This window comes from Ammodytes marinus (assembly GCF_949987685.1).
Source record: "Ammodytes marinus genome assembly, chromosome: 24".
Taxonomy (NCBI): Eukaryota; Metazoa; Chordata; class Actinopteri; order Uranoscopiformes; family Ammodytidae; genus Ammodytes; species Ammodytes marinus.
This window is the reverse complement of record NC_137228.1, coordinates 10,859,688-10,871,400: the sequence shown is the minus strand read 5'-3', so window position 1 is coordinate 10,871,400 and position 11,713 is coordinate 10,859,688. Positions and strand designations below refer to the sequence as shown.

The 11,713-nt window shown below is 38.4% G+C and overlaps 1 protein-coding gene across 1 annotated transcript; it reads right to left on the bottom strand.

Annotated features, from left to right (window-relative positions):
• Nucleotides 1-5,472: 5,472 nt before the first annotated feature.
• LOC307269886 (leucine-rich repeat-containing protein 3-like) lies at nucleotides 5,473-6,177 on the bottom strand (the record flags this gene model as incomplete). Its single annotated transcript, XM_080052968.1, has 1 exon — nucleotides 5,473-6,177. One exon carries the CDS (start codon nucleotides 6,175-6,177, stop codon nucleotides 5,473-5,475), a length of 705 nt encoding a protein of 234 aa, XP_079909094.1.
• Between the last annotated feature and the right edge of the window lie 5,536 nt (nucleotides 6,178-11,713).

The following is an 11,713-nucleotide window of genomic DNA, read 5'->3' as shown; positions in this document are numbered from 1 at the left end:
TTGGCATTACTAGCCCCATGCTCTAACCAGCCTGTCTCTATGGAATTGATTTAACCAAATTCTTCAACAACAATAATTAATTAAGGATTTTCGACTACCTTACAGGTTTTTGTAGGTAGAGGTCAAATCTTTGGTTTGAACACAAATTGAGTTGTCAATGCACTTGCTGTTTGGGGATTAAACATTTTAATTTCGCAATAATGCTTTCTCTTTACTACCAGACATCCAGCTGCAAATTTCAAACACGAAGGGACTCAAACCCTCAATCTTCTGATCCAAAGTCAGACGCCTTATCAATTTCTTAATGTGTGTAGCGGTCTTTTCATCACTTTTTCTTAATCCAGTCCATGTCTTGTCAAATTGATGAAGATGTTTTCTTAATTTGCTTGTGTCTATTTGCAAGTGCATTCTTAAATTGCAGAGCTGTTCATTTGAAAACTCAAAAAGTATGTTTTCCTTGAAAATTGTCCTCATCCAGACTGGCTTTAAACGGGTCTAATAGAGAATACTGTGAATACACATTTAGTATTTTACTGAAGGCCATTGTTTATGAAGACAGAGAATGGCTTTTAGGTAATCTGCAAAACATGTGGTAAATCTCCATAAAGAAATGTTGTTCTCCCTCTTGGAGACTCTCAAATGTGTGTCATAAATCACATACACTGCAGTGGATTTGGGTTTATAAAAATGCCCAACTCTACAGGATGAATAAAATAACCCATCCAATGACTTGATGGAATAGTACATGAAGTTATTATGATGAAGTAAGAGGATATCATGGAAACTTTGCCATTGTATCTTTAATTGTACATTCTGGGTGTTGTATGTAAGCACATGATTATTTAACTGCCTGAATGTTAAATGGTGTAGTGAGACCTTTTCCAAATGAGTCTGTTCGCTACCCACTTAATACTAATTACTACACATTACTAGAGCCATGGATTTCAATTAACAACCAAGAGCAACATCAATTGCTCAATTGTAAACAACTTAAAGAAATCAAGCAAGCAAGCAAGCAAGCAAGCAAGCAAGAGGCCCTAGAGTGAAAATACATGAGCGCTACGAGTCCAATTATAGCTTAGCAACTTTAACTATAGGCACAGCAGTGTGCACAGGGCTGTAGGATTAATTACTCTGCATAAAAAGGAGGTGTTTAGTTTTTATTTTTTTCCACTTTCAAAAGTTAAAGAATAAGTTAATGTTTCTGTTACATAAAAGTTGTATTTATGGATTATGTCTCCATATTCCTAGCTCATAACACCACATCAGACTTTGCAGAAGATCAGATTTTATTCATTTTTGACAGTGTATGTATTATGTCAGACATTGTAACATAATTCAATTATTCAAAGGATATATTCTATTACAGGGCTCTGTCTTTTATATTTGTAAACTTCTAATTTGATGTTGTATCTATTTCTATTCTGCAATTAATCAATTGATTTATGTCCTTATTAGTAGAAAGTATTGTGTCTATCATTACGTAATATGAATTTAGGCCACTGTGTTTATTGAATGTAAACTAATATACTAGGATTTATAAGGTATAGGAGTTTCACTGCATGTTACTGAGAGGTAGAAAGAAAGGTGGGACTATAGGTGTATGGTTGAGATAAAGCTTTGGAAAGGGGTGAATGAACCAGAATACATTTGCCAGATTATACCATTCTGACCTCTACACTTTCCCTCAACAAACTTATAATGAAGAAAGCTGGTAAACAGATGCAAGCCAATGTCCTGGTGCTTTTGTAACATTAATGGAGTGCCCCTCTTTCTCTGAATACAAACTTTGAGAGAGACACTGACCTCGACTGTATCATCCTAATGACTCATTTTCAATTCATAGAGGCAGACTTTGGGACAGGAGTAAGTAATGTGGACTCCAATTAATGTTGTGACCGTTTGAAAGGAACCATAAGTCAGATTTAGAGGCTACAAGGTCAGCTTTAGATACTAAATACAATAAAGTGCTATGAGCTGGCACAAAGGTAATTATATATAAATCAGATATGGAAAAAATTTAATTTCTCTATTTAACCCAGGGTGGCAGCAATATGCTGAAGCTCTGTTTGGCTACGACGATGACCCGTTCTAGCAACTGGTCTACGCAGTTTCTGTCGAAGCAGAGAAATGCATGCATTTGCAAAGAAACTGCACAGTTTTTTTGGCTCCATATAGCTACTGCTCGTGTGAAAATAGTGAGACATTTTTTTTAAATCGACTAATCTTCTCAGCTGTACTAAATTGTTGTGTGGTTTCATTTACAGCAAAGCAAAACTATTTTATAAGCTCCTAGCACTTAGTTATTTCTGTGAGGAGACAAACTTTCTGAAATTCATATTTTTATTTCATGTGTTATTTTTCGTCTCAGCTGTATAGTTGGGTAGTTTCATTTATGACAAAACATAATATTCAATAACCTATTCATAATGTTTTGCATAAATATTAACTTTGAAAGTAAAATATTTCCCTCCGAGATGATGAAAATTGAATGGATCGAAAAACAAGTCACCCATGAGTACCTCAAATTTCTACTGATGTACCGTACTTGAGTATATGTTCTTTTCTATTACTGTTCATCGGTGAAAATAAATTATTATTTCTACATTCTACATTATTGAATTTTGCCACCCTTTGAAATGAGTTTGGAAATCACTGATTCAATTGAAAGCTGCAGTGAGTCTCGTTAGATTTATGGATTTGAGCTGTGAGTGGGACAAAACTATTTTTGGGTCGCAGGGACACATATAAATAGTCTGCCTCATCCACATTAACACAGCGGAAGATATATGGCCTCCCTATTTAGAGCTGTCGGTATATTTCATTGTAATCCGGAGGAATAAATAACAGGATCCCATTATGTGGAGAGGTTGAAAACGATGTGAGAACAAAGAACTTGAAAAAAAGCAAAAATTCTAATCCTTTTTTTTCCCATCAAACAAACATTAGTCATTATTTCCTGAAGAGAAAATGAGGCAGAAGTCTGATAAAAGTAAAATGTTATATTATTTTATGGTCCAAAGAAAAAAGGAACAAAATAAATGCAGCACTGTTTTGTGATAAGAAGTAGCTTGGAAAGCTCAGTGTAAATACAAGCCCTGGAAAATTGACTGAACAAACTGAAAGGTGCAGTATAGTCAAGGTTTCAATTAGAAATGCATACATTTAATTTACTCTAAATCAGAAAGTCTGAATGTAATGGGAGAAACCAATCACAGAGACTATATCTCTCAGTTAGAAAAAACATCAGCTTCACTCATCTATTCATGTTGCTGTTCAAATGACTGTTTGAATTCTGACTTCACTTATGAGGAGGTAATAGTTTGACATTGACAAGGGGACTGTAACCTTTCTCAAATGAATGCAAAATAAATATCACCATACAACATTTTTTACACCCTTTGAGTTTCATCTGCAGCTCTTTTGGTGCTCAAGTATTCATTGGATGAAAAATCAGTGATTATTTCATCACAATCTGCTAAATGTACCTAATGTGTTTGTGCGCTATAAATAAAAAAATTGTTCTTAAATTAATACACAGCCTGGGCTCTGTAACCTTGCATGTAAACAAAAGATATGTAAATAAAGGGACCCACCGTAGCCACATGCCCTTTTACAGAGCCTAGGCACACTGGAATTTGTTCCAGCAATCAGCACAAAAGTACGTTGGTGGATTGAGATGAGGTATTCACTTATTTTGACAAAGTGATTTTGACAACAGGCATTCTCCAGAATACTACATCTTTAGTTTGCACTTTCTTTTTCCAAATTGCATGGGAATGTTGGTGAATGTGTGCGCTATATTTAGATTGAAATTAGGCTTGTGAAATCGCTCTAATTGCCCACATTTCTGTAAGTGATATATTCACAGGATGGTGAGCAGAAATCTTGCAATATACAGTATGCTTTTTCCCCCTATGAACCAACCATAAAGAAGAAGAAACGCAGAAACAGTGAGTGAAAGTAAATCGCATTAATCTTTGTCCCATAATATTTAGTCTGTTTCTAACATGAGTATGATTCATGATCCCTTCTCATTTATAACGCTACATCCTAAAATTGCGAGCAGGCATTCACCAAATCTACTTTCTACTATTTTAAACTTAAAAAAAATTTACATGATTTCAATCTATACAAAAACGGTCACATATTTTAGCTTGACAAGATCTCAGCATTGTTTGTTTTACTGTTTATCTGGGAAAGGCTTTTTTTGAAAGGAATTTATTATTTTCATTCTCAAATGTGACATACATTTGAAGAAAAAGGAGGGTTAGGTGGTGTAGGAGGGTTCAATGCCACCAAATCTGGTAGGAGTTAATAAATACAACACTTTTTGCAATAAAAGGGAGACATACTCCCTTGGCAAATTTAACAGCTAACATATCCAAATATTACTTTTTGAAATACAACCTAAGACTTCACCGTCACAAAAATAAATTGAAAGGGATATTTTTCTATTAGTATCCCCCACTGAAGCTGTGAGGGTTATATTTTTCCATTATTTTGAGTGAACTCTCACTCAAGTGGCACTCAGATTCGCCTCACTCACTCTGTTTATGAACTGCCTAACCACATCATAATATGCAAAACTGTTTGGGGCTTTTAGTGACATTTCACATCAAGATACTTTTATGCATTATACATTAACGTTTGAGTGAAAAATAATGATCTGCCACTTTCTGTTATCACAAGGAAGGAAAACAAATCGTGACCGCTCAAACCATGCCGGTTCCACATTTGAGTGTATGTGTTAAGAGGCTGACAGTGTATTGATGATTCCAATTTTATATTTATTATCTAGTTTTGAAGATTCAGGTTCTGCTTTCATGTCTGTGCTAGAGATTTCTAACCTCTTGTGCAGTGTATCATAGAGCAGTTTCATTGCTGCAAAGTAAAGTGTTCCTTATACAATTTAAATATATCCATACACTTTCATCTGTACACTATGAAAATTAAAAAGTTGGGAAAACTCAAAATTCCAAGTGTCTAGAAGTGCACTAGATTTGAGTTTTTAAGCCAACTAAAGCTCTTACATTTTAAGGGAAACTGCCTACATTCGACCCAACTAATTATCTTAGAGATAACTTATCATTCATATGTACAGTAACGTAACTTCAAGTCTTGAGTTCCATAAACGAAGAATTCAAAAGTCGTGCCAATTTATTTTTAGGTCAGAATATCATTTAGACCGGCATGGTTTTGTTAGTTATCTGAATGACAGAGATTAACTGTTATTGTTATAAATTCTTAGTATGTAGAACTCAAGATTTTAATATTATAATTATGAAAGATACATTTATTATTATACATTTAATACACATGTATATTCAACAACAGATAATTAGTTTGCTCAAATGTAAACAGTTTGCCTTAAAACTTCAGAGTTGTAGTTGGCCTCAAACCCCAAAAATGTAGTGCAGACAGCTGCCTTGAAAATTTGCTAACTTTCTTCTCTCACTTCTCTCAGAGATACTAAAACACACTGCTGGCCGTGTCGTATTCCTTGCTAATGTGGGAAGTGCTGGGCAGGGACTTGAGGTACTCCATGTGCCTCTTGGCGTCCTCCTGGTTCTGTTTGATGTAGTTAACAATGTAAGCCGTCACCATGGAGAACCAGCAGAACATGGCCACAAACATGGCCACGTCCGTCGTCTTGTGGTGGAAATTGCAAAAGTTGATCCCCGAGTCCAGGACCTGTATGACTGGTTGTCCCACGTACTCGTCCTGCACCGACGTGTAGCAGCTTACCTCGTTGACCGTCTCGGGGTCCAGCCGCAGCTCCCTCAGCACTTCCTGTAACGAGCACTCGCAGTGCCAGGGGTTGTGGGACAGGCGGACGCGGGCGTGGAGCTTGGCGAAGGTGTCCTTCGGTAGCCCGCTGAGCTGGTTGTTTGAAAGGTCCAAGGTCCGCAAGCTTTCGGAAATCCCCTGAAAGGCGCTGACCTCAACACTTTCGATGGTGTTGTGGGATAAATCCAGCTCCCTGAGGTGACGGAGGTCTGTGAAGGCATCCTTAGTGATGTGCCTGATCCGGTTAGACGAGAGCAAGAGAACGACGGTGTCCTTGGGCAAGTTCATTGGGATGCTCTCCAAGTTGCGAGAGGTGCACTGCACCACCACGCCGTTCCTGTCGGCGCAGTGGCAGATCTTAGGGCAAGCGTACGCTGCCATGACCATTACTCCCACCAACAAAAGAGAAACACAGGACTGAGGTTTTATGGATAAGCTGAACCGTTGAGAGGCCCCCATTAGCAGGGGGAATCAGCCCTGCGTTAAAACAACGCCCGGGGTTGCATTGGTGTTGCTATGCTGCTTTAGGCACCAGAGAGACATGAATTACAATCCTGGATGTCCAGTTTGAGTTATCGATCTGTGTATTTAAAGTCTTGTCAGATATCAAAAAAACGCACAGCCATTATAATACTCAGAGACAGGATTATAAAACTCTGGAAGGTTGCCATGGTGGCAATTATAGTATGGTTTGTCGCTGCGATCGCAGAAATGTGTTCAAGTTACAAAGTAATCTTCCAGGAATGTGTGCCTGATAGTTTATGCGATTGAAGCTGCCCTTATACAAACGGCTTTTCAAGCGATTACACTGAGAGTTTTGCTAGAGTTGTGGTGTGCTCTCACCCCCCCCCCCCCCCCCCCCCCCGTCATCTCAATCATAAGGTAGAGGATCATAAAACTCAGTCAGAGCGGTCTTAAGCAAGTCCTTTTATTACCTTGATATCATGGTACGTTTTGGGAATGTAGTTGTAGCCTTGCAAATAGTGACCCTGCAAGATCCCTAGTCTTTGCAAAAGTGACTAAAACCTCAGTAACTTATGACATGGTCTTTTTGCTGGGGACCTCTATCTTCGAATCCATACTGCACCGCTGTATATGTCTCATTCAAATCAATGAAGGGGCAGAGCTAACATCTGTATGAACCAGGCCTTAGTCTGGGCACCAATGGCTAATGTCTCATTCTCAGGGAACTTCTTGACATTCTCCCTGAAATTATCTTTCATCATTTACCTCAACGGTTATGGGGATCAGAGCCCTGTTCTAACACAAAAGGAGCAAGTGTCCAAAGGTTTGCATGCTAGCTAAATGAAATAGAAGAAATAGGAAGAATGAACTTTGTACGCAGGGTGGTCTCCTCGATTGAAATACACCTGTGAGAGAAACAGATAAAAAGATGGAGACACGAATGATGAGTCAGAGAAAATGTCAAGTCTGTCCTGAAAGTTCAACAGACATTTTTTGCTTTGTATTTTGTCGTGTAGCAAGTCTGAAGTAAATGCTTTGACCTTAGAAATACTAAAAATCACTTATTGACAACTCTTCTTACCTCTGATATCCTTTTTATTGATACTTTTCTGGTCCAATAATCTCACTGCACATATTGACTACAACATTCCCAGTTTCCAGATGCCTTCCTCCTAGGAGTGGACGCTAGTGATGTTCAATATTATCATACTAATTGTGTGTGTGTGTGTGTGTGTGTGTGTGTGTGTGTGTGTGTGTGTGTGTGTGTGTGTGTGTGTGTGTGTGTGTGTGTGTGTGTGTGTGTGTGTGTGTGTGTGTGTGTGTGTGTGTGTGTGTGTGTGTGTGTGTGTGTGTGTGTGTGTGTGTGTGTGTGTGTGTGTGTGTGTGTGTGTGTGTGTGTGTGTGTGTGTGTGTGTGTGTGTGTGTGTGTGTGTGTGTGTGTGTGTGTGTGCGCGCTGGCCCTGGCACAAGAAGCCATTAAACAAGGTGTTTGCTCATCAATATGCAGCAGATGAACTTTGAAACACTGATTGGTGATGAAATAAAGAGCTGTCTGTACTCTATATGATTAGCAGCGTAGCGTTTGAGAGCAGTGAAGGTCAGAATGCATGTTCAAACACATTGTATTTCGCTAGAAGATAAACAACGGGAATGACAGCAGATAAGCTTGTGGACGCTTTTGATCGAGATGATGAATGTCAAACACGTTGTCTGGAAATACTTTTTTAAATTTCTCCCGGAGTCCGAGGATAAATATTAATCTTGATAAGCTAAATGTCACATAAACAACTTCACTGTTATATTCAATTACTATTGGAAGTCTCAAAGACAGAGTAGCTTCTGCAATTATAATTAACCAGAGAGAGAATAAATAACATATTCTTGGGATAATATAGGAGATGCAAAAAAATATGGATGTATAATAATATAAAAGGATTTGGCAGTTAATCAATTATTCGTTCTCTGCATGAGCATCATTTTTGATTATTGACTATCAGTCAAGTTATTCTCAAAGCAAAAATGCTGAAAATAAGCGGTTTAAATATGAATATCTGGTGGTTTTCCATCCTTTTATGCATATATTTTGAACAGTTCTCTTAAGAATATTATGAAAATATCCTAGAGAGCATTTATGGCAAATGAATAGTTATGTTGATATGAAATGTGCTATTGACTGAATTTAGAATTATTTCAGCTGTTTCCTATTTTGCATATTAAATATGTCACCTATGACGTATTGACTTGTTTAAAATACCTTACGCTCTACCGCCACAGTAGTAAGGAGAGTAAAAAGTTAGTTTAATTGAGTATTTCAGTCAGCACCTACCTGACAGCTTAACGCCATTCGCTTCAGGCTTTCAATATTTAGTTTGATGAGAAATCCAGCAATAAAAAAATATCCTCCTTTGAAAAACAAATGTTTAGAGCAGCCGTCACATAGAAAAGAAGCAGCTGCTCCAAGAGCCCCGATTCAACTGTTTCATCGCAGTTTACAACCTCCTGTCAATGCTGGTTTTGCAGCAGCTGTGTGTGTGTGTGTGTGTGTGTGTGTGTGTGTGTGTGTGTGTGTGTGTGTGTGTGTGTGTGTGGATATGCGCAGAGGAGCAGCAGTGAGTTGCATCACTGTGGTCCTCTTCCATCCTCTCACTCAGCTAAAAGGGACCACTGCTGAACTGTTATTTCCTGCAGATTACCTTCCAATTTGACAATCATTATATTGCAACATGGCTGTATTAATTTCCCCCTCCCCCATTGCACTATAATAAAATATCCATGCTACTTTATACTGTTTCATTTCAGAGGGAAATATTGTACATTTTCCACTGCATTCATATGACAGCTACATTTACTAATATTAATAATACCTACAAAATACTGTTTTATGAGCTTCTAAAAAAGAAAAAAAGAGCTAAAACAGTAAAATTTGGCTTCCACATTGCTGCATCAGTAACAATACTTAAACAATTAACTGTTTGTCTGCATAGCTTTTGATTTGTTTAGGACATTCTGTTAAAAATACTTTTGTTCTTTGCCAACAATTTCAATTAACAATTTTTTTATGAATATTTTTGCAGCGTTGCATTGCTACTTTTATATATTACTGGTTTAAGTTTCTTTAAATGCAAATGCATTTACATAATTATACAATTTAATATCAGGATCAGGGAGAAAACGTTCTGCTTGAACAACGTATACATAATGGACACTCAACATAATTTCTGGGGTTTACTCAACGAAATGATTGGCTGATTCCTTAAAAAAAAATATCTGATTGGATTCAAAATAAATTTGTGTCCCTGCTCTATTGAGAAAAACACTCTTTCACTCAACTGATGTATAAAATTGAAATGTCACGCTCGCTTGCATCTGTGAATGACTAAATGATGTAAACTTCTTCTTTGGGTTTTTGGGAAGTTTCCTCTACTTTTGCACACGTAATTAAATTCATATTTTTATGAAGCAAGAGAAATCTCGTCTTCCATAGCAGCCTGTATAAAAGTCCAACTCCAAGAGGTCATTGAACTCCATTTTTGCAACGGCTCGCTGCGCTTGTGTGTGACCGATTGCCCGCCTTGCGTGTCACACTCTGTCATTCTTCATAAACATTGATTGTGTCTGTCCTGCCCCTGATGGAGCACTTCAATCCTGAGCCCTTTGCATAGACACTGACAAAAGACCTTAACGTCCCCCGCTGTATCCCGGTGACGCACAAGACCACCAGAATGGCAGCCAAAGCATGTGTTTGATTATGTGCAGGGGGGTTCATCGTGCTGGGAGGCAGAATCATTGATTATATCGACTCCTTGGAGAGTTGTCGGCCTTGCATGGGTCGGCATTATTGTGACAGTGTCTCTAATCAAACGCTAAATGTGCAAGCGATATGGTTTTCCCGGCTCCTGTAATCAGGGTGAAAGGTTTACTCCAACATTCTCTGGTATTTAAGACACTTGGAACTTGCCAAGGCATTCTGTTTAACACGCTTGCTCGTCTTGTCCGACTCTTGGCAAAGTTCCTATCTGGTAAGCCATCCTGAGGAAATTCATACTCCTCAAGATCTTAATAACTTCTGTGTGGAGCTGAGCTAAGCCAGTTCTGAGATACAGATCATTATATACTTATCGATTCTGCCCTAAACAATTAATCACAAAAATTGATTTACTCACATTACTTCCTCCGAACAAAAGCTAAAGTTTCATCATCCTTTTTTTGTCCCATCTGCACATCATAGCTTTGTAACAGATGACATTGTGAAGTCATTCTCTGAAAGGCAGTCCCTGTGCTGCCCTACAGTGTATATCGACCTCTCCAAAGCCATGTGCAGCACACTTGATAATGCTTTTCCCGCTGCGGAGACTGTCTGACATTGGAGTCCTGCCCACTCTGCCCCCAATTGCTCTCTATGGAAGAGTATTATGGCCATGGGAGGAAACAAATGGAGGAGGTTTTATTTTTAACTTTGAGAAAAATTATGAAATGTTGAGGATAAGGTGAAAATACAATTTTGAAAATAAAGAGGAAATGTAATGTTGAGAATAAACTTGACAGTACAAGAGGACATGGCATGTTATAGCGACGTCACCCCCACAGGAAAAAGCCCCGGGATTCCTCACGCTCCCGCCCTCAAGACACGTGCGGCTGCATTTTTTTTCTGTTTGTCTCCTATATTGCTTCGACATCAGTCCTTTGCATTACTGGGAAGGTTGTCTGTAAGCGGCTTACAGCAATGCTGAGTGATGGCATGGACCCTGTCCAACTATAATGTTAAGCCAACATGGGGGCCGAGGATGCCTTTACGGGGTTTTGGACGAATGGTTATAAAACCCCTTATTGAAGCGGAAATTTGTCAAAGGAGAGCACAGTCAAATGTAAAGTATATGAGCCACTTTATTAGCTGATGTCTTTTTTTGACCCTTATACAGTAGTTTACATTCCCAAGTGTTTATACTCCCTTTGATAGGAGACAGCAATAGGATTTTTGAGTAATCAAGGATCTTAGATGTCACACCATTTTTTTTTATGAAGAAATGAATAGAGTGGTGATGCAGAGGGAGTTATTTTTGGGCAGTCCAATTCTTTTTCTGTAGCGAGAATATTAAGTGTCTGTCAGCTGGAGTACTCATTTCTCTTGATACATTTCTTTGTGTTATTCATAGCAATTAACTCGTGTTATGGGTAGCATATAGCCATTTGCCATTCAAAACTGATGGAAAATGTCTGTTTTACAGTTCTTTTAAAAAATGGAATTGATACCTTACAGCAGTGCTTCTCAAATGGTGGGATTGGGAATGGCCCCACCATTTGAGGCAGCACGGGCTGCCTTGATTTCCAACTGACCAAAAAAATAAAATTTTTAAAGTGCTAGCAAGCGCGATGTGTGCTTGTGTATGATCATATCCGCGCGAAAGGCCGCGATTTGCAGTAAATAAATGTCCATATGTGTCTCCAAGTGTCTCTGTAG